General features: G+C 48.0%; 2 protein-coding genes across 3 annotated transcripts; both read right to left on the reverse strand.

Moving 5' to 3' along the window:
• Positions 1 to 1608: 1608 nt before the first annotated feature.
• Positions 1609 to 7278, reverse strand: LOC138804278 (ankyrin repeat domain-containing protein 23). Its single transcript, XM_069988453.1, has 9 exons — positions 7210 to 7278; positions 5416 to 5562; positions 5143 to 5271; positions 4228 to 4353; positions 3912 to 4010; positions 3707 to 3805; positions 3461 to 3559; positions 3285 to 3383; positions 1609 to 3207 (listed from the first exon to the last, which is right to left on the reverse strand). Exons 1-9 carry the CDS (start codon positions 7234 to 7236, stop codon positions 3112 to 3114), a joined length of 921 nt encoding a protein of 306 aa, XP_069844554.1. The 5' UTR covers positions 7237 to 7278; the 3' UTR covers positions 1609 to 3111.
• A 1284-nt stretch (positions 7279 to 8562) lies between these two features.
• On the reverse strand, positions 8563 to 20042 carry LOC138804279 (ankyrin repeat domain-containing protein 39). 2 transcript variants are annotated; one of them, XM_069988454.1, is made up of 4 exons: positions 19914 to 20042; positions 11796 to 11899; positions 10828 to 11031; positions 8563 to 9585 (listed from the first exon to the last, which is right to left on the reverse strand). In XM_069988454.1, the coding sequence occupies exons 1-4, from the start codon at positions 20011 to 20013 to the stop codon at positions 9442 to 9444; spliced, it is 552 nt and encodes a 183-aa protein (XP_069844555.1). In that variant the 5' UTR covers positions 20014 to 20042; the 3' UTR covers positions 8563 to 9441. The 2 variants fall into 2 exon arrangements, with proteins under 2 accessions (XP_069844555.1, XP_069844556.1); XM_069988455.1 differs by having other exon boundaries at positions 9439 to 9623.
• Between the last annotated feature and the right edge of the window lie 688 nt (positions 20043 to 20730).

Here is a 20730-nt window from a genome sequence, read left to right on the forward strand (position 1 = left end):
ACTTTATTTGGATTTTACCATTTTTTTCCAGTAATGTCCTTTTTCTGTTGCAAGATGTAGTGTAGGATACCAAGTTGCACTTAGAGCTAATGCTTTCATTTTCCCCTTTGTTTTGAAATCATAGATTTAATAAGAAGTTACAAAGATGGAGGTCCCATACACCTTTAACCTAGTTTTCCTCAATGGTTATATCTTTTTTTTTTTTTTTGCCGGTTGTGGGGCCTGAACTCTGGGCCTGGGTGCGGTCCCTCAGCTCTTCAGCTCAAGACTAGCACTCTACCACTTGAGCCACAGTGCAACTTCTGACTTTTTCTGCTTACGTGGTGCTGAGGAATCGAACCCAGGGCCTCATGCATGTAAGGCAAGCACTCTACCACTGAACCACCTTCCCAGCCCTGGTTATATCTTATAGAATTATAATACAGTATCAAAACCTGGATTTTTGACAGTGGTGCAGTATGGCCATAGAAGTCTACATCATTTGGCATTTGCAGATCTATAGAATTCCTGCCCTAGTCCAATACAGCCCTGTCCTATCACCATCAGGATCCCCACAAAGTGCCCTGTTAGAGCCAATATGCCCTTTGCCCCAGTCCTTGGCAACCACTATTTTCATCTTTTTTTTTTGGTCATTTCAAGAATGTTGTATAAATGGGATAAATTAGTATGTAACTATTTGGGATTACTTTTTTCAATTAACGTAATTCTCTGGAGGCTCATCCAGGTCCTTTTGTGTGACAGTGGTTCATCCTTTTATTGCCAAGTGCTATTCCATGGTATACTTGTTGACCGTCAAAGGATATCTGGATTTTCAGTTTTGGGCTATTCCAAATAAAGCTGCTATGAACATTTATGTACAGGTTTCAGTGTAAATATTAGTTTTCTCTGGGATGAAGTCCACTAATTTTTCTGTAGAAATCGAAGTCCTTGATCCCAAAATTTGTCTTTTTTCCCCCCTACATTTTTTTTTACACTTAAATTTTGGTCTGTTTTGTAAAATGTGTGGTGACTCAATACCTTTTTTTTTTTTTTTTTTAAACTACATGCCTGGGCCTTACTCTGTGACTTGGGCTTGCCTCCTACCTCAGCTTCTCTGTGCTGTCATTACAGGTGTGTACCACTATACCTGGCCTTTGAAGTAGAGCAGTACTTGGGTTTGAACTCAAGGAATTATGCTTGCTAGGCAGGTCCTACCATTTGAGCCTTATGCCTACCCCCTTTGCTGTGGTCTAGACCAGTCTTACACTTGCTATACGCCTGGGAAAATGGACACCCACTATCATGCTGGTGTATTCTCAGCAAGCTTTTTATCTCAGTTGAGATGGAGCCATGTGGACTTTTTGCCTCGTCTGGCCTTGAACTGTACTTCTTTTGATTTTCATCTCCTGAGTAGCTGGGATTACAGGTATAAGCCACCATACTGTGCTATTTTTTTCAAGCCTACAGTTGTCCAATTATTTTAGCTCCATTTGTTCAAAAGCCATCTTTCCACTCACTGAATTGCTTTGCACCTTTGCAAAGCTCAAGTATATCAAGGCCTTTGGCCCTGGCAGGCAGTCCTTGGTGCCCAATGTACTGTACTGGCTTAGCCCCGCCAAAGAAAGACAACTAGGCTGTGAGGAATAATCAGTTTAATGAGAAAAACAGTACTTCTCCACATAAAAAAGTGTTTTTGTCTGATACATAAATATCATCATTTTCTAGATAAGGCCCTTAGTCTTGAATGCCTATTTTGCCTATGGCACCAGAGTCTGGGTGCGCACTGGCTGTGTCACCACAGGTCACTGCCTGTGGAAGGTGTGTGTGGCCCCTGGGTATGGAGCACTAGTCGCTTCTTTTTCACATAGTAAAGGTAACCTTGTTCTTAGCCTCAGAAGGCTGTCAAAGTTAGATTAAAAATTAACTGCTGCAAATTAGATGCCAACCCAGGTACGTAGGTAACCCAGGATCGTGTGAGGGAAACAAAGCCTTCATCTTTTTAATCCTCTCAGCCTGTGGTCAGTTGGGAGTAGAGCTCTTTCAGATCAGCTTTCTGGCATTTAAGGAGCCGGCTCCGCCAGCAGTACAGGTCTCTGCCAGTGAAAGAGCAAGGGGAGAGGAGCCAGAAGGGAGCTGGTACACCACCAGTTAGCAGATGAGGGAGGGGAGCGGCGTGCTCCTCACTTTCCCTGTGACCCCCATAGGCCAAGTCCCGAGTTGCTCAGTGTGCAGAGTGGGATACAGGGGCCAGGCCAAAACATCTCCAGTAGTAGAGGACATTGAAGCCTTGAGCAAAATAGGGTTGCGGGCCACCGCCTCAAGAGTTGAGTGGGCCACAAGCAGTCCCTAGCACCCAGGCACTCAAACCCCTCAAAGGAAAGCCGCCAGCCAGCCAATAAAAGTGTGGCAGGCTGGCCTTACCGACCCTTACAGAGTGAGCACAGGTCTCTCCTAAATAAGCTCTAGCTCAGGCTTCTGAGGCAACCCAGTAGGTACTGACTTCTCTGTGGGGCCTCAAACCTGCTGATGCCCTCACAGCCTGCCAGCACCCCCTTCAGAGTCCTGAAGACCAGAGATGGCTAGAGCTACTCCAGACACTATCAGGGTTGCCGTTGATAGGAATGGAGTTCCCAGGGGAAACCTCTCCTAAGGGCAGTGGCCAGCTGCATAATGCCTGGCACCTTCATGGCCTGCTTCCACTTTGGCTCCCATCAAGTCCTGGATATAATTGTCGGTCACACCTGAATCACCACCCACAGAAGACTGGCTTTTGTGGAAGGCCAGGGCTAGTCTTCTGAGGGGTAGCAGACACCAAGGAAGTCTAGCACCCAGCCTTGGGTAGTACCGGCCTGCTCACTTTCTGCTCTGGCTTTGGCTCTCACTCCATCCCCTGACCCTCCTTGTGACCCACTTTGCTTTCTGCTGCACTCTAGTCCTCCGCCCTAGCTCTAGCAGGGAATGCAGCCCCACCTGGCACTGAAGCCGGGAAGGCCTGCTTTTTCTACCTGCTGTGCCTCAGGCCTGAGGAAGCAAAGCCCTGAGGAGTCTGGACTGAGGGTCAAGAGACCCAGAAATACAGTTGCAAGTGAGGTACTGGAATGGTGGCTATGAGAACCCCACAGGTCCGAGTCATCAGCACCGGGTGCGGGGGTGCCCAACATGGGCCTGCAGTGCTTCCCGGATGCCTCGCTGCCAGTCTCGTGACAGCTGCACTGGAGTCAGGGCAGCCTGGAAATAAGGATAGCTGGTCAGTGCTCCCTTTCTTCAAATGCTCCCCTGACCACCTTTGCCCAGCTTGCACTTACCATGTTCTGCACACCCAGCTTGGCTCCATAGAGCAGCAGCAGCTTCATGGCTTTGTAGTGGCCATGCCGCACAGCCTCGTGGAGAGCTGTATCCCCCTCCTGTTGAAAGAGAGGAGGTCACACTCCTGCCATCAGCAGGAAAGTCAGGGTGGCAGGCCTGTCCCTGAGCAGAGTACCTTATCCTGTGCGTTGAGGTGGGCTCCACACTCAATGAGGTGCTCCAGGCAGTCAGAGTGGCCAGTGCGTACTGCCACGTGAAGGGGGGTACTCCAGATCTAGGAGGAAGCAGTAGTCAGTGTTGCCTCTGCCTTCCAATCCCTGAGGATTATACCTTTTCTTCTGCAGGCCTAGCATCTGCTCGCCCCATGCTCTGCTCACGTGCTTCTAACAGGCCACCCGAAGCGGGCACCTTGTCTCCTCACCTTGTCCTGTGCATTAACCTGGGCTCCCTGGTTAAGCAGCTGTTTGAGAATGTCCAGGTGTCCTCCACGGCAGGCCCAGAATACAGGTGTCCTGTCAAGCTGCAACAAAAAGCAGCAAAGCCCTCTGACCTATGGCTGCTGGGCATATTGACTGAAGAGTAGCTAGTACATTAGCCACCAAGAGTGGCCTTGCCTAGCTTCTCACCAAGTCCCGAGCATCCACAGTGGCACCAGCTGCCAGCAGCTTGTTCACCAGTTGGATGTGACCCTTCAGACAGGCCCAGTGCAAGGCTGTGCGGTGGAGCTGTGGGCAGAGACAAGAGACAGCACAGTCAGTCTCAAGTTTACACCCTTCTTGTTCCCAGAGTTGCCTGTTCATATGGCAAAGAGCCTCTCCCTCCCAGTTCAGATATACCACCATATTCAAGCCATGCAAAAGAAAAGCCCTGATGTATCCCAGGCCAGGACTAAGTGTGCACCACTACAGATGCTATATAAGCCCATTCACCCACCAATACTACCTTGTCATGAGCGTTAGGGTCCCCTCCATCTGTCAGGTACTTGTCAATCAGGGCTTCCTGATTTTCAGCAGCTGCCTTCAGGAACATCTCCAGGCCCACAGGCTCCTGCTGGGCCTGTGGCTGTGGCTGTGCAAGCAGAAAGACAAAGTCATTCCTCCCAAGACTGAGCACTGGACACTATAACTTCAGCAGTATATCCCAGTACACTCTGCTGTACCGTTGTACTGTTGGTCTGTGCAGTATTGTTCTTTCATTCTCGAGTACAAATAGGAGTTATATGAGAGAGATGCGCTGACTTTTGTCTCCCTCTCCATGTTGAAGTCATAGCCCCAAGTACCTCAGAATGTGGCTGTTTAGAAATTGGGGCCTTGAAGATATAATTAGTTAGGATGAGGTCATTACTGGAGTAGGCAACCCTTTTAATGTAACTTGTGTTAAGAGAAGCTCTAATCCAGTGTGAAAGACATAACCAGGGACCAGGGAAAGCATCATGTGAACAAGGCAGCAGAAACACCAGGAGCTGATGGCTCACACCTATAATCCTAGCTACTCAGAAGGCTGAGATCTGAGGATTGCAGTTTGAAGCTTGGGAACAATAGAGATTGCTGCTAGCTAGGGAGGAAGGTGAGAATGGCCCCTCCCTCAGCTGTCAGAAGGAACCAGCTCTGCCAATAGCTGAACTTCAAAAGCCCCAGAACTTCAGAAATCCAGTTCTGTGGCTTAAGATCCCCAGGGCACTTCATAACAGCTGCCCTACCAAATACATGAGGACTCAGATGGGTTCCATATGGCCTCCTGGGCACTAGGGGTTCAGTTGTAGCCACAACACCTACTCTTCTCAACCCCACAGGATAGGAGGCCGTACCTCAACAATTCCAGCCCGGGGAACTTGAGTCGCCCTAACTTCTCACTTACCTCAACCATGGGCTCAGGTTTCCTGGGGGGGACTCTGCGTCTCAGTCGTTTTTCTCTTCGTCTTTGAACCAAGTTTTCCAAGTCTCTCAGGTTCTCCAGATTTAGTCTGGAGCTGTTAAATCTTTCCAGCTGGGATGGAAAGAACGCACAAGTCAAGCAAAGGGCCCTGCTCAGAGGAGATGCCCAGCTGTTCAGGTTGCCTGAGGCTGGGCCATGATTCTGAGGCCCTAACATTCAGAGCTGCCCACATCTTAGTTCCCCAGCATCACTCACTTTCTTCTTCTTCTCTTCTTCCAATTTCAACTTCTCCTGGGCCACGGACTCTTGGCGTCCCAGCCTCCAGTCACTAGGCCAGCCTCCAGGATCAGGAGTTTCATGTCCAAATCCCAACACTTTCCTTTCAACTCTTTCTTCACTTACCTATAGGATAGAGTATAGATGAAAGAATCAATGAGATTGGAGGAACCCCTGGAAAACAATCCTGCAGTGCCAGAAGGTGGCTGACCAGCTGATGTACACAGATCACTGCTTTGGACCCGAGTGCCAGCCTGATCCACCCTTTTGAAAGCTTCTTGGCAAGTCCCTGCCTCCCCTGACACCTGTGGTTCTTACCAATTGTGGCAATTGTGGCAATGGCCCAGGCCCAGGGGGCCAAATACTGCCGCCTACTTTGCTCCTGTCAGCAAGATCACAGGGTTGAGCCATGTGAGAAGATATTTATACTGCTGCCAGGCCAGTAGCCTTTGAGCAGATGACACCTTAGCCTCCCTCCTGGGCTGCTACCCTAAATTCCTATTAGATCACATCACACCGCCACCCAACCTGAAGCTCAGGGGTAAAGAAGGTGCTATGGGTAAATCCCTGGTTCAATTCTTGGCAAAGTTGTTTCTACATCTTTAAAGTGGGCTCAAACTTCCAGCACCCAGTGGTTCTTTCCTGTAGTCTTGGAATTTAGGTTTGAAGTCAGCCTGGGCAGAAAAGTCCATGAGACTCTGACCCCCAGTAAACTAGCCGGGGTGGGTGGGGGGGAGGGGAGGGAGGAAGCCAGAAGTAGAAGTAGAGCTCAACTGGTTGAGTAACAGCTGTGAACTCAAGGCCCTGAGTTCAAGTCCTGGTGCTGGCAAAAAAAAATAGTATCAGTGATTCCCACCTGTAATCCTAGCTACTCAGGAGGCTGAGATATGAGAATCAACAGTTCAAAGCCAGCCCAGGTAGGAAAGTCCATGAGACTCTTAACCTCCAGTGAACTGCCAGAGAACAGAAGTGGCACTGTGGCTCAAAGTGGTAGAGCACTAGCCTTAAGTGAAAGAGCTCAGGGACAGTCCAAGTTCAAGCCCCATGACAAACAAAACAAACCAACACCAAGTGTTCTCTGAGCTACCACCAACACCACCATTGGTAGCACTAAGGAAGGTCCATAGTCTATGTCTTCTGGCAACCTAATCTGGCCCCAGCCAGGAGTGATACAGGCTGGGGCCCTAACCCATAGCAGGTATCCTCTATATCTTAGCTCTGAAATTGATATCCCAAAATGTTACTGGCATCACTGTTCATCACTGCCTAGGTAACCCAAGAACACACAAGCCTGTCCCAAAGCAGCCTTTAGACATCCACAGAGCAAGTACTAGCACAAGGCTTTAAAGAAAAGCCCAGCTACACCTGCATCTTCCAAATAAACTTACATGTCCCATATCTACTGTCACAAACTAAGACACAACAGGAAACTTAAGGTGGGGATGTGGCTCAGAAAAACATCTCACAAGTGATGGCCCTGTGACGGATCCTAGTGCTACTCCCCGCCCTGCCCTTCCCCCTCCCCCCCAAAAAAAGAGCTCACTTTAACTCAAGGACTTTTCACGTGTACCATCAGCCAACTCCTTTCCCATGTCTTCCCTCTCTTGCTCCCTGACCCCCTCACCACTTTACATGAGACCAGGAGCTACATGCAGCTTTCTCCTACAGCCTGACTTGCCCAGAGACCAGCTGCCTGCTCTTGGCAGTACTTAGCCACTCTGCTGCAATGGTATAGATATGCCCACCCTTGGCCCCGCAGCCCCACAGCCTCACCAACTGCTGAATGCTGATGAAGTCCATGGTCCCCCCCCACTCTCCACACCCCCAGTGAGAGCACAGAGCTGCTCAGCCCTTTTATAGGAGAGCTGTCTCTTAGAGGTGGGCAGGACAGAGGCATGTGCCAGGGTTAGATGACTCTGGGGCCCTGTCACACTAACCAAAATACCAGTCTGGGAATGTGGCCCACAGAGGGCAGGAAAAGGAGCTATCTATAGCTGAGTCAGCTCCTGAGCCAGACACCCACTACCCTGCCCCTGGCCACATTTCTACATCTACTGGTGAGGAATTTAGTAAACACATCCCGGGGTAAACATTTCTCAGTCTCCTGAGAGCCCACCTGTGAATAGGCCAGCCTCCATGTTGTGGGTCTGGCAGGCTGAGACACTGGGATAGCCCAGCTCAGACACCCCAGCAAAAGGAGGCTAGAATTCCACAGAGAACCTTGGGAGGAGGAGAAGACCACCTACTACAACAGGATTCCGTCACCACAGTGATTACCCCACCATCAGGAGCAAACCTGGCCTGTCTCAGATCCTTCTCTACTGGAGAAGCCTTCCATGTCCCTGTACAGGTCCCTACAGCCATTCCCTGGGCATGGAGGGTGTCATATGGGGAAGGAGGACTCAGAGCCACTCCATCTCATGTGCAGTGACCACCATACCTAGCTGCACAGCAATCTGTCTTCAACCACTAAAGTCAAATTAGCTCATTCTTCTGAAGCCATACAAACCTTCACCCAGCTTGGGCCTTGAACACTAACTTGACCTTTGAAAGGAAATTAGATAGCCAGTAAACAAGACTCCAGAGTTGGCAACATGAGCAGAGATGATCAAACGAGGGAGGGGAACTGTGGCTGGAGAACTAGCGGCCCCACGGGCTGCCAGATGTCCCTCTGACAGAAGCTGGCCATGTGGAAGTGCTCTAGAATGTTGAGAAAACTTAGGGAGACTTTGACTTTTTAACTACAGTTCTGCTTGGCAATAGTGGCACATGCCTATAATCTGAACTACTCAGAAGGCCGGGATCTAGAGGACTGTGGTTCATAGCCAGCCAGTCAGAAAAGCTTGCTAGAACCCATTTCTAAAATAACCAACAAAAAGCAAGGGCTGAAAGGATGAATCAAGAGGTAGAGAACCAACCATAAGCAAGAACACTATATGAGAGCATAAGACCGAGTTCAAATTCCATAACAACCCACTCTAAAAAAAATCAGCTGCTATCCTAGCTACTCAGGAGGATGCCATTAGACTATTGAGGTTTAAAGCCAAACTGAGCAGACAAATTGAAGTACAAGGCCCTGAGTTCAAATTTGGGGGGAGGGGGCGTGAAAAGATAATGTTCAAGAGCTCTTGATTATTCTTGCTACAGATAGCAGTTTAATCCATGTCCTAATTCTTCCTCTGTATATTTTGTGTTCATACATCACCACAATTTGAAGAGGCGGCATGATGTGGAGGGGACACTTGCTATTCTTCCCATGAGAGTCTGTGCTATACTCCAGTAATGTTTGCAGACTTGACCCTTCCCTACCAGAAAACAGGTCAGTTCTCTCAACCTCTTTTCTTTCTAATATACTCCCATGCTTCAGTACATATCTGATGCTGAGGCCCTGTGCAAACTAGATGAGTGTTCTACCACTGATTTACACTCCCAGCCCCCAATGTGCATCTTTGTGAATGCTTCTGAATTTAGACAGCTTTGTAACAATGGAAGAATCTCTCTAGGAAACTCCTGAGAAAGCACTCCTGTACAGTGCCTGCAACGTGCCAAGCACTCTCTTAAGTGCCTTTCCCCAGAGCGACCCTGAGGTGGCTTCAATCAGTGCCACCAGATGAGGAAGCTGAGGTACAGATACCTAGTGTCGTGCACCAAGCTCACTGCTAGAGAGCAGCTACTGCCACATTATTTCCTATTTCTTTCAGTACTTGCAATTTGGAATTTTCATAACTCAGCCTCTTATCTTGAATTTTACCTTTGAGTGGGGGATGAAGTCAGAATATAACTTTATTTTTTTTTTCCTAACTGGATAGATGTTGCTCCGTGAATAACTTCGAAGATGATCATGTGTCTAAACTTAAAGCTTTCAGCCTCACCGAACCTCCTCCCTGGTTACCACGAGGCTCTTCCTATGTTTCCCACCCTGCAGTGTGGGTGCTGGGCAATACAGGGATGTGAAGCGCTAGTCTGTGTACCCTTCAAGGGCAGCTGAAGGGGGAAGGTGGTGCCTCAGCTGGCCAGCAGGTCCCATAAGTCACTGTCACAGGGCAGCAGGTCACATGCTAGCCGTGCTTTCCGGTCTCGGACGGCCTTCAGGGTCGGGCTATGTTGCAACAGTAGAGAGCAAATGTCCACGTGACCCTTCTCTGCAGCCTGTGGAGAGAGAGAGAAGCCCAAATCAGAAGGCATACCTCTACTGAGCCCTGCTCATTTTTGTTCCACTTTCAGGACCTTCTTGCTCATAAAACAGAAATCTGTTGAATGGAAACCCTAGGTTTTGAGCAGATCTCTAATTCCTACCAAATCCCAATTACTTATACACAGACTAGACTATTTCTGTCATCTGAGCATTTAACCCTACTTTTTCTTTCTAGTGACCTTTGCCCAGCAGCCATTCTTGTCTTTGGTCAGGTCTTCATACTAAAAACAAGAACAAAAAAAGCCAGGTGCCTGTGGCTCACAACTGCAATTCTAGCTACCTAGGAGGTTGAGATCTAAGGATCACAGTTCAAAGCCAGCCTGGGCAGGAAAATCCATGAGACTCTCATCTCCAATTAATCACCAAAAAAATCTAGAGGAACTGTGGTTCAAGTGATAAGAGTTCCAGCCTTGAGGGCTGGGAAGGTGGCTCGGTGGTAGAGTGCTTGCCTCGAATGCATGAGGCCCTGGGCTGGATTCCTCTGCACCACATACACAGACAAAGTTGGAAGTGGCACTGTGGCTCAAGTGGTGGAGTGCTAGCCTTGAGCTGAAGAGCTCAGGGATGGTGCCCAGGCCCAGAGTTCAAGCTCCATGACCGACAAAAAAAAAAAAAAGAAAAAAAAAAAAAGAGTTCCAGTCTTGAGCGAAAAAGTGCAGGGACAACACCCAGGCTCCAAGTCCAATCCCCAGTACTGGTGAAAGAAAGAAAAAAAGTGGGGGAGATTGAAGGGAGGAGGGAAGGAAGGAAGAAAGAAAAAAAGGGAGGGGGAGGGAAGGGGGAAGGAGGGAAGAGTTAGGAAGGGGAAGGAAGCAAAGAAAGGAGGGAGGGAAGGAGGAAGAGAGGGAGAGAGAAGATGTGCAAGCAATTGGTAGAGTGAATACCTCAAAGGAGGGGCCAAGGAGACTGAGGGACTAGGAGAAAGATTTCAATGAAGGATCACCCTGGCTACAGCCTTGCAAGGGAGCTGGAGGAGAGGTAAAACAGTCTGCCTAAAAAGGAAAAAGAACTAAAAGGCCAATACCTATCTGCATTAACTGTAGGTATATGTACATTAATAAAGGTGAATGCTGAGACTAACAGGTGATTTCTGTTTTTTTCTCTCTGCTTTTTGTTTTCTCTCTGTTTCCCACAATGCACAAGTTCTAACTTTTTGAACAAGAAAAGGAAAGTTTTGAAGGGGAACAGGGCCATACTTTGTGTAGACTGGTCATGCCGTCATCATCTACCAGCTGGGGGTCAGATCCATGTGAGAGCAGCAGGCGTGCAATCTCGGTGTGACCACAGTAGCTGGCCCGGTGCAGAGCAGTGGCTCCCCCATGGGTCTGGGCATCACACTTTGCTCCACTTTCCAGCAGGAACTGGCAGACGGCATAGTGCCCGTTGCGGCTGGCATAGTGCTGCAGGAGCAAAAACTGAGGTCAGACAGCAGGCAGGCAGATGACAGGGTGGCAAGAGCTCGTGATTTGTCGGTGGAGGGGTCTGAGTCATCTAGGGACCACCTGTAGCAGCTGAGTGACTGGGCAAGCCTCTTTACTCCTACCATCAGTTTCAGCAGTTGGAGGAGTTGAATAATAAGTATTCCTAACTCTGGGGATTGTTAGGAAAATAAGTTGCATAATGGGTATGAACTCTATGTGTGTAGTGGTACTGGGGTTTGAATTTAGGGACTTGCAATCTATTGGCTTTTCTACTCAAATCTGGAACTCTACCACTTGAGTCACACCTCCACTTTTGGCTTTTTTTGTTCTTTTTTGTTATTGTTTTTACTTGAAGATAATAATCTCTTGGATTTGTTTGCCTGGGTTGGCTTTGAACTGAGATCTTCAGATTTCAGCCTCCTGAGTAGCTAGGATTACAGGCTTTGGCTGTACACTAATTAATACACCTAGATTTATTTGATGCTTAAAAGAGTAACTGCTGATAGAGAGAAAATTCAGGCCAAACACCAATTCCCTCCTCAGAGAACAGGCAGCACCCCCAAACTAAAGCTTCTCTCAACAGGTGTGATGGAGTATACCTATAATCCTAGCATTTGGGAGGCTGAGAAAAGAGGAGGATCCAGAGTCCCAGCCAACTTGGATTATATACTGTAAGATCCTCTCTCAAAAGAGAAAAAGAAAAAGAGCTTCCTTGTCTTCCCACTCTGCTCCTCCCAGCTCACCAGAGCAGTATAGCCAGCTGAGTCGGGCTGGCTAGGGTCCGTGGCCTTCTGGATAAAATACTTCACTCGGCCCAGGTCTCCATTCAGTGCTGCTGACCAGATTCCTGCAGAAAGCCAACCAAAGTACTGAGCAGTGCAACACAACCAGAGCCTTTAGTGCTTCCTCCACCTTTTGACCAGAATGTCCCATCTGTAAACTGGAAAATATTTTTTTATACAGCAAATATAAACCAAGTGCTTCTTCTGTGCAAGGATTGCTCTAGGTGTTGTGACATAGCTGTGAACATGACAGACAGGGTTTGTCTACTCAGGACAATAGGACCAGAAAGAGCATCTTGCCATGTATCCTAGCTGACCTTGAACTCAACATCATCCTGCCTCAGCCTATTCAAAAACAAACAAAACAAAATCTTTCAAATACAGAGAGGCTGGATAAAGAATGGTGAAGATGTTCAAATATAAAGTCAAATTCTCAAATAAGAAAATGCCTGGGTACAAGTGGCTCATGCCTATAATGCTAGCTTCTCAGAAGGCTGAGTTCTGAAGACTGGGGTTTGAAGCTAGCCTCGGCAGAAAAGTCTGTGAGATTCTTAAAAAAAAAAAAGAAGAAAGAAAGCTGAAGTGAAGCGATGGCTTAAGTGGTAGAGCACTAGCCTTGAGCAAAACAGCTCAGAGGCAGGGCCTAGTCCCCCACCACACACACACACACACACACACACACACACACACACACACACACACACACACACACACACACACACACACACACACACACACACACACACACACACACACACACACACACACACACACACACACCACCACACACACACACACACACACACACACACTTTTTAATGAAAAGGAAATTGCCTAGTCCCGACACACACACACACACACACACACACATTTTTTTTAATGAAAAGTAAATTGCCAGATTCTAGGAACAAAGTTAAAACCATAAACAAAACAATGAAAAGTACTGACTCTATAGGACCCAAAGGTACTTGGAACTGGACAGCCACTGCCCACCTCAAGGGGCTTTCTGTCACTGCCTCAGCAGGACGGGGAGTGACAGGTGCAAGCATGTGTGGCGGGAGCCAGAGCAAGGCTCTATGTATGAAGCAGGGAGGTAGTGGAGCCCAAGCAGGGACCACTGAGACTGGAGGTCTTCACTTTCCCTCTGCCGAGAGCAGGAGGCAAGCTGCCATGCTCAGGCAATACACTCAACAAGGACCTGCTGAATACAGGATTTAGCAACCCTAATCCAAAAATCCAAAATCTGAAATACTCTCAGCAAGTGGAAAATTCCACAACTGATTTGATGTGGTAGGTTGCAGTGAGAACACAGGAATAGTGTAGAAAATGCATGAAGTGTATATGAAACAAAGGTCAATTTCCTGCTTGTACTTAAGTCCCATCCCAAGATAGCCTACATAGTACATGCAAATATTCCAAACTCTGAAACAATTCCAAACAGTTCTAGGTCCAAGTATTTGGGATAAGGGGTACTCAACTTGTCCCCTGCAGTGTTGTAGACACAAGGGATCAGCTGAGAAAAAAAAATCCCCCCCCAAAAAATTAGCTTTAATTCTAACGGAAAGTATCTATGTGCACACATCTATAAGTTATTATCTATTTATACATGGAAACTATATATTCTATATAATTCATACATATTGTATACATATATATCATATACATTTTAAGTCAAGTTGAAGTGCTAAGTGTGCTAAAGAGAAATCAGAATCTAGACACCAGTGGTTCGCACCTTAATCCTAGCTACTCAGGAGGCTGAGATCTGAGGATCGAGGTTCAAAGTCAGCTCAGGCAGAAAATGCTGTCAAATTGAACTCCAATTAATCACCAAAAAGCTAGAAGTGAGCTGGGTGCCAGTGGCACATGCCTATAATCCTAGCTACTCAAGAAATTAAGATTAAGGTTCCCAGTTCAAAGCCAGCCCAGGCAGGAAAGTCTGTGAGACTTTTTTTTTTTTTTTTGGTCAGTCATGGGGCTTGAACTCTGGGCCTGGGCACTGTCCTTGAGCTCTTCAGCTCAAGGCAAGTCTACTACTTGAGCCACAGTGCCACTTCGTTTTCTGGTGGTTAATTGAAGATAAGAGTCTCATAGACTTTCCTGTCCGGGCTGGCTTTGAATCCAGATCCTCAGATCTCAGTCTCCTGTGTAGCTAGGATTACAGGCATGAGCCACCAGCACCCGGCTCTGTGAGACTCTTCTCTCTAATAAACTACCATAAATCTGGAAGTGGAGCTGGGCTCATGTGGTAGAGTGCTATGAGCAAAAAGAAGCTCAGGGACAACTCCTAGACCCACAGGTCAAGCCCTACCAGCACAAAAAAAAAAAAAAAAAAAAAAAGATGGAAGTGGAGTTGTTGCTCAGATGGTAAAGCAAAATCAAGAGGACAGTGCCCAGGCCTTGAGTTCAAGCCCTAGTAATGACACACAGAAGGAAAGGAAAGGGAGAGAGGAGGAAAAAAAGGAAAGGAAAGAGGGAAGGAAGAAGAGAGATGAGAGAAGGGAAAGAAAGCAAGAGAGAAAGGGAGTGAGTAAGCAGGCTGGATGCTGGTGGCTCACATCTATGATCGTAGATACTCAAGACGCTGAGATGTAGAAGATTAGGGCCCAACGCCAGCCTAGGCAGAAAGGTCTATAAGACTCCCATCTCCAATTAACCAGCAAACTTCTAGGCTGGAGGCATGGCTCAAGTGATAAAGTACCAGCTATGAGGGAAAAGGATAAGCCAAAGCATAAGCCTTTATGTTCAAGTACTGATACTGGGGAAAAAACAAAAAACAAAAAAAAGTAGGAGCCAGACATCAGGCATGGAGGTTCACTCCTTTTATCCTAGCAACTCAGGAGGCAAAGGCAGGAGGATCATCTAGTCCAGGCCAACCCAAGCAAGAGACCTCCTTGCCTCAAATAAACTTCCCCCAAATAAGCAAGCAAAACAAAGATACAACAAAAAACAGATGTGGTGGCTCAGGAGGATAACTTCAAGTCAAGGCCCGGCAAAAAGTGTGTGAGACCCCATCTCAATAGGAAAATTATGGTCCAGTTGACCCTGATCAAAAAGTGAGAACCTATCTCAAAAATGACCAGAGCAGGAGCTGGGAAGGTGGCTCAGCAGTAGAGTGTTTGCCTTGCATACATGAGGCCCTAGGTTCCATTCCTCAGCAGCACATAGGCAGAAAAAGCTGAAAGTGGTGCTGTGGCTCAAGTGGTAGAGAGTTAGCCTTGAGCTGAAAAGTAGTGGGACAGCGCCTAGGCCCAGAGTTCAATCCCCATGACCGACCAAAAAAACAAAAACAGAAACAAACAAACAAAAAAAAGGGAGCACAAAGGGCTAGTGGAATGGCTCAAGTAGTGGAGTATCTACCTAGCATGCATGAAGCCTTGAGTTCAAACTTCAGTACCACCAAAAAGAAGCACTGAGATATGTGGCACATGCTTCACTGGAAGTATAGTGGTCTAAGCTGGCACCAGGCATAAAAGGGCTGATCTACACCCTATTAGAAAAATTACTAAAACAGAAAGTGCTGGGGGCCTGGCTCAAGTGGTAGATAGCTGCCTAGTAAGCACAGGCCCTGAATTTTAACCCTAGTACCACCAAAAAATAAAATAGCCAGGTGCCAGTGGCTCATGCCTGTAATCCTACTACTCAGGAGGCTGAGATCTGAGGATTGAGGTTCAAAGCCAGCCTGGGCAGTAAAGTCCGTGACACTCTTATCTCCAATAAACCACCAGAAAATCAGAAGTGATGCTATGGCTCAAGAGCACTAGCCTTGAGCTGACGAGCTGAGGGACAGCACCCGGGCCCAGAGTTCAAGCCCCGCAACTGACAAAAATAGATAAATAAAATAAGATAAATAATAAAGGGGAAAAGGACTGAGGACTTAGCACAAGTGGCAGAACACTTGTCTATCACTTACAAGGTCCGATTTGAGAAGGGAGTTGGGGAAAAGGACAGGAAAGAGAGAGATGTTATAAACAGTGGGTAGGGGTGGCCTCTCTGATAAGGTATCATGTAACAAAAAGGAAAGAGGCATAATTTGGATAGATGTGTAAAGAATGAAGAAACTAAAAAAATTCGATCCCTTGACTTATGCAACTTGGAAGAATGGGACCTAAGTGTATCTGTATTACCTACCCTCAGGGAGCAAACACCCCAAGCTACCAATGTTATAATCTGGATCAGTCATAAAAGCTAGCTGAGACAAACTCTGTAAGTTAATAGTAATATTTGAAGCTAGGTGTGGTGGTACACCTCTGTGATCTCAGCACTCTTAGAAACTGAGGCAGGAGGATCAGAGTTCAAGATCAAGTTCATAGTGAGACTCTTGTCCAAAAAAACCCTGCAAATCTCAAATACTAGAAAAGGATGCTTCCACAGCTAGCCAAGGCAATGTAAGAACATCCCACAAATGAGCATCTCAAAGACCAGCGTCTGCCAAACAAAAAGAAATCCACCAACATGAGAACATCCAGCAAATACCAGCAGGAAAAGGGATGGCTCAAAATTAGTCATTAAAGCATTAAACAGTGATGTCTAATGTACTCACAAAGCTGAAGGACAGAATCCACAAATCAACAGATCATTAGGGGAAAAAAATCAAAACACAAAATGAGATTTGAAACTGGGTACCAGTGGCTCACTCATGCCTGTAATCCTAGCTACTCAGGAAGCTGAGATCTGTGGATTGCAGTTCAAAGCCAGCACGGGCAGTAAAGTCTGTGAGTCTCTTATCTCCAATAAACCACTCAGAAAATTGGAAGTGGTGCTGTGGCTCAAGTGAAAGAGCATTGGCCTTGAGCTGAGGGATAGTACCCAAGCCCAGAATTCAAGCCCCACGACTGATTCCCCCCCCCCAAAAGAAATCTGAAACAGAAATATGTTAAAATGTAAAATCAGCAAAATAAACAATGAAGGGCTGAGCCATACAGCAGGCCCAGCGGAAGTGAGAATTAGAGCTTTGGAATTCACCCAAATGCAACACAAAATGACAAAAAGAAATGCATTAAAGAGACATAAACACAGAAGACAGAATGAATTAAAATATATTAAAAGGCCGGGTACTGGTGGGTCATGCTACCAGTAATCCTAGCTACTCAGGAGGCTGAGATCTGAGGATTGCAGTTCAAAGCCAGCCTGGGTAAGAAAGTCTGTGAGTTACTTATCTCCAGTTAACCACCAGAAACCCGGAAGTGGAGCTATGGCTCAAGTGAAGAGCTCAGGGACAGGGCCCAGGCTCAGAGTTTAAGGTGCACAACCAACAACAAAAAAGAAGATGGGGTTGGGAAGGTGGCTCAGTGGTAGAATGCTTGCCTTGCATGCATGACACCCTGGGCTCAATTCCTCAGCACCACATAAGCAGAAAAAGCCAGAAGTGGCTGAGGAAAGGAACTTGTCAACCTTGTAATGCTCTGCTCGCCTTAAGCTGAAGAGTGCAGGAACAGCGCCCAGGCCCAGACTTCAAGCCCCACGACCAACCAAAAAAAAAAAAACCACCACCATTGAAAGGAGTGGGGGGGGGGGAGCATACTTGCTATAAACAGAAATAACATCTAAAAATTACCCAAGCCAGGTGTATAATCATAGCTATTCAGAAGGTTGAGATCTAAGGATCATGGTTTAAAGCCAGCCCAGGCAGAAAACTCTTTTTTTCTAGTCAGTCATGGGGCTTGAACTAGGTCCTAGGTACTGTCCCTGAGCTCTTTTCGCTGAAGGTAACACTCAACCACTTTATACCACAGTGCCACTTCAGTTTTCGGTGGTTAATTGGAGATTAATTGGAGATAAGAGTCTCATGGGGACTCTTCTGTCTGAGCTGGCTTCGAACTATGATCTTCAGATCTCAGTCTCTTGAGTAGCTAAGATTACAGGCGTAAACCCAGCCTTCCGTGAGACTCATAATTATTCAGAAATAAAGAAAACCATTAGTCCCCAAGTGAAAAATTGTATTAAATCTCCAGGAGGATTAGTAAAACAGAAGTTAAAAGTTATGCTTGAGGCATGGCTCAAAACAAAAACATTCATCAAAGACCAAAAATCATCCGGGTGCCGGTGGCTCACACCTGTAATCCTAGCTACTCAGGAGGCTAAGATCTGAGGATCGAGGTTCAAAGCCAGCCCAGGCAGGAAAGGCCATAAGACTTTTTTTTTTTTTTTTTTTTTTTTTGGTCGTGGGGCTTGAACTCTGGGCCTAACGGCCATAAGACTCTTTTTTTTTTTTGTCGGCCGTGGGGCTTGAACTCTGGGCCTGGGCGCTGTCCCTCAGCTCTTCACTCAAGGCGAGCGCTCTACCACTTGAGCTACAGCGCCACTTCCGGTTTTCTGGTGGTTTATTGGAGATAGGAGTCTCACGGTCTCTCCTGCTCGGGCTGGCTTTGAACCGCGATCCTCAGATCTCAGCCTCCTGAGTAGCTAGGATTACAGGCGTGAGCCACCAGCGCCCGGCGGCCATAAGACTCTTATCTCCAATTAACCACCAGAAAACCAGAAGTGGTGCTGTAGCTCAAGTGGTAGAGCGCTAGCCTTGAGCTGAAGAGCTGAGAGACAGCGCTCAGGCCCAGAGTTCAAGCCCTATGACCAACAAAAAATAAAAATTAAAAAATTAAAAAGACCAAAAATCAGATTTTTCAACAGTTTAGCTTGTAGCAAGTACAAGCAGATAATGAAATTATATTCCCAAAAGACTGAGGACCTTGTCAACCTGTAATGCTCTGCTCTGAACTCACTAATGTCACAAATGTGAGGAAGAGTAAATAAGGCATCCTTCATGGAGAAAGAAAGCAAACTTTAACAGTATTTCTAGAAGAAAATGAAGGGAAGGGTTGTGATTTGAATAAACTCACTAAAACAGATAAGGGTTTTTGCAGTGTGTAGGAAACAGATAATGAATAAACAAGATGGTGTCAGATGGTACAAACTGCTTTAATGAGCAAAGTGCCAGGTGTAACAGAGTAACCTAGAAGGGGCAGGACCTGCTTTCTCAGCAGGGGCACAACTGACATTTTGGGCCAGATTCTTCCTTTTTGAGAGCTGTTCTGGGCATGGTAGGATGTATGCAGTACACACAAAAATGGCTTGACATTGTCAAAGGCCTTTATGGAACTGACATCTCTAGAATGTCTCAACTCAATAGACTTGAGATCAGAAGGCAAGGCATCAGTTAACTTACAATTTGCAAGAAGTTCACTCTCAGGAGACAAGACAGCAAGAGCAGTGAAAGACCCTAATCAGGAAAAGGTCTTGCATATTTGAAAAATCAAAAGTCCAGTTTGGCTACCAGTCAGTGATTGATGGAAGAAAATCATACATGAGAACTGTATAAGGATAGAGAAATAACAGTAGGTAGGCATTAGCCCTCATAGAGCTTTGTGGGCCACGAAAGGAAACTTGAATTTAAGCAATGGAAAAGGCAATGATCTTATTTATTTGCTGTCTTGAAAAGGTTACTCTGGCTGCTAGGTGGACTACTGCCCAGAGGTGGTCAGTGGGAGGGAGAGGCGTGGAATGGTTATGACCACATCACCTGATGACTGTGATTTGGACTCCACAAGCTGCAGGGTGTGGTGCAGCCGCTGCAGCACGGCAGCACAGCGGTCCCAAACAGTCATCCACCCTGGAGAGCAAAATGGCTAGGCTGTCACCTGTCTGGAGATGGTTGCCCGGACAGAAAGCGCGCCCGAGCGGCCAGCTCCCCAGGCCGCGCCGCGCCAGCCTGGAAGACCCCGCCCTCCGCACTCCAGCAGCGGCGGGCTTCCGGGCCCCGCGCTCGCCGGCGCCCGCGGGCGGCTCCCAGGTGAGTTCCCCCGGTGAGAGGCCGAGCCCGGCCTCGCCACTTTGCGGGGGGGGGGGGGGGGGGTTAGATTGAGGTTCTCTGAAAGGTTTTTGGACACCGATGTCTTAGCTTTCTCGCCTGCACGAGAAGCGCGGTGTCCGGTGTCGGAGGCCGCGTCGGGTCGCTGGCGAGATCCCAGCTACGCGGGGCTGTGGGCTCCGCCCCGGCCGCCCTCCCGCACCAGGCCCCGACAGCGAGACTCGGCCCGCAGTCCATAGGGCCGCCAGGCCCGGGGAGAGCTCCCAGGCCCGCCTCACCCCTCTCGAAGTCCATCTCCTCTAGCGTCTGCTGCACGCCGGGCACCGCACCAGAGTGGGAGCAGCAGGACCCGTCCGCGCAAGGCCGCGGTGCCGCCATCCCGGCTTCCACTCTCGAGCCCAGGCCTCGCGCGGCCAGGCCGACGGATGCAATGTCAGTTCCACTAGTCTGGCCAGTCGGCGTGCACGGTAGTCTTTTCAGTCCCGCCACCTCGCCTGAGCTGACCAATCCAGCATCTAGTTTTTAGGTCTAGAGCCAATCGCTTTGAGGGGAGGGACTTGCTGCTCTGGGCCGCGCTCTGAATGCCGCCACGAGAGGGCGCGCGAGGCTAAGCGAAGGGAAGAGGCGCTGCGTGTTGGGACGGGACTGTGTGGGACGGAAGGCCGCACCGCCCATCCCTGTAGGAGATGCCGACCAAAAACCAAACAGCCAGGAGCCTTCACGCTGGCCAACATCCAACCTTCCCGACGCTCTTCCCGTCCACTGCCCTTGTCCCACCAGACACTCCGGGGAACGGGTCTCTTTGGGCCCTCACCCCCTCTTCGTGCATCTCCCAAGGCTCAAGGCGCCTGCGGGCGGTGCAGCGACCGCGGGAAATCACTCAGACACTCCCTGCCCGCTCCCGCCAGGTTACTTGGAAATCCTGTAGGGAACCAGTGGCCATCTTGTCCTGTGACAAGCCCCGAGGACAAGCCAGGATCAAATTTCCGTCCACCCCAGAGTGGACGTTTACATTACCGGGTCAGTAAGTATGTATTTCACATTATGGATTGACATCCGCAGGCTTGCTTAGTGTCCTGTAGGCGTCAGATCTAG

The sequence above is a fragment of the Dipodomys merriami genome, unplaced genomic scaffold, assembly GCF_024711535.1.
Source record: "Dipodomys merriami isolate MVZ:Mamm:240054 unplaced genomic scaffold, mDipMer1.0.p SCAF_36, whole genome shotgun sequence".
Taxonomy (NCBI): domain Eukaryota; kingdom Metazoa; phylum Chordata; class Mammalia; order Rodentia; family Heteromyidae; genus Dipodomys; species Dipodomys merriami.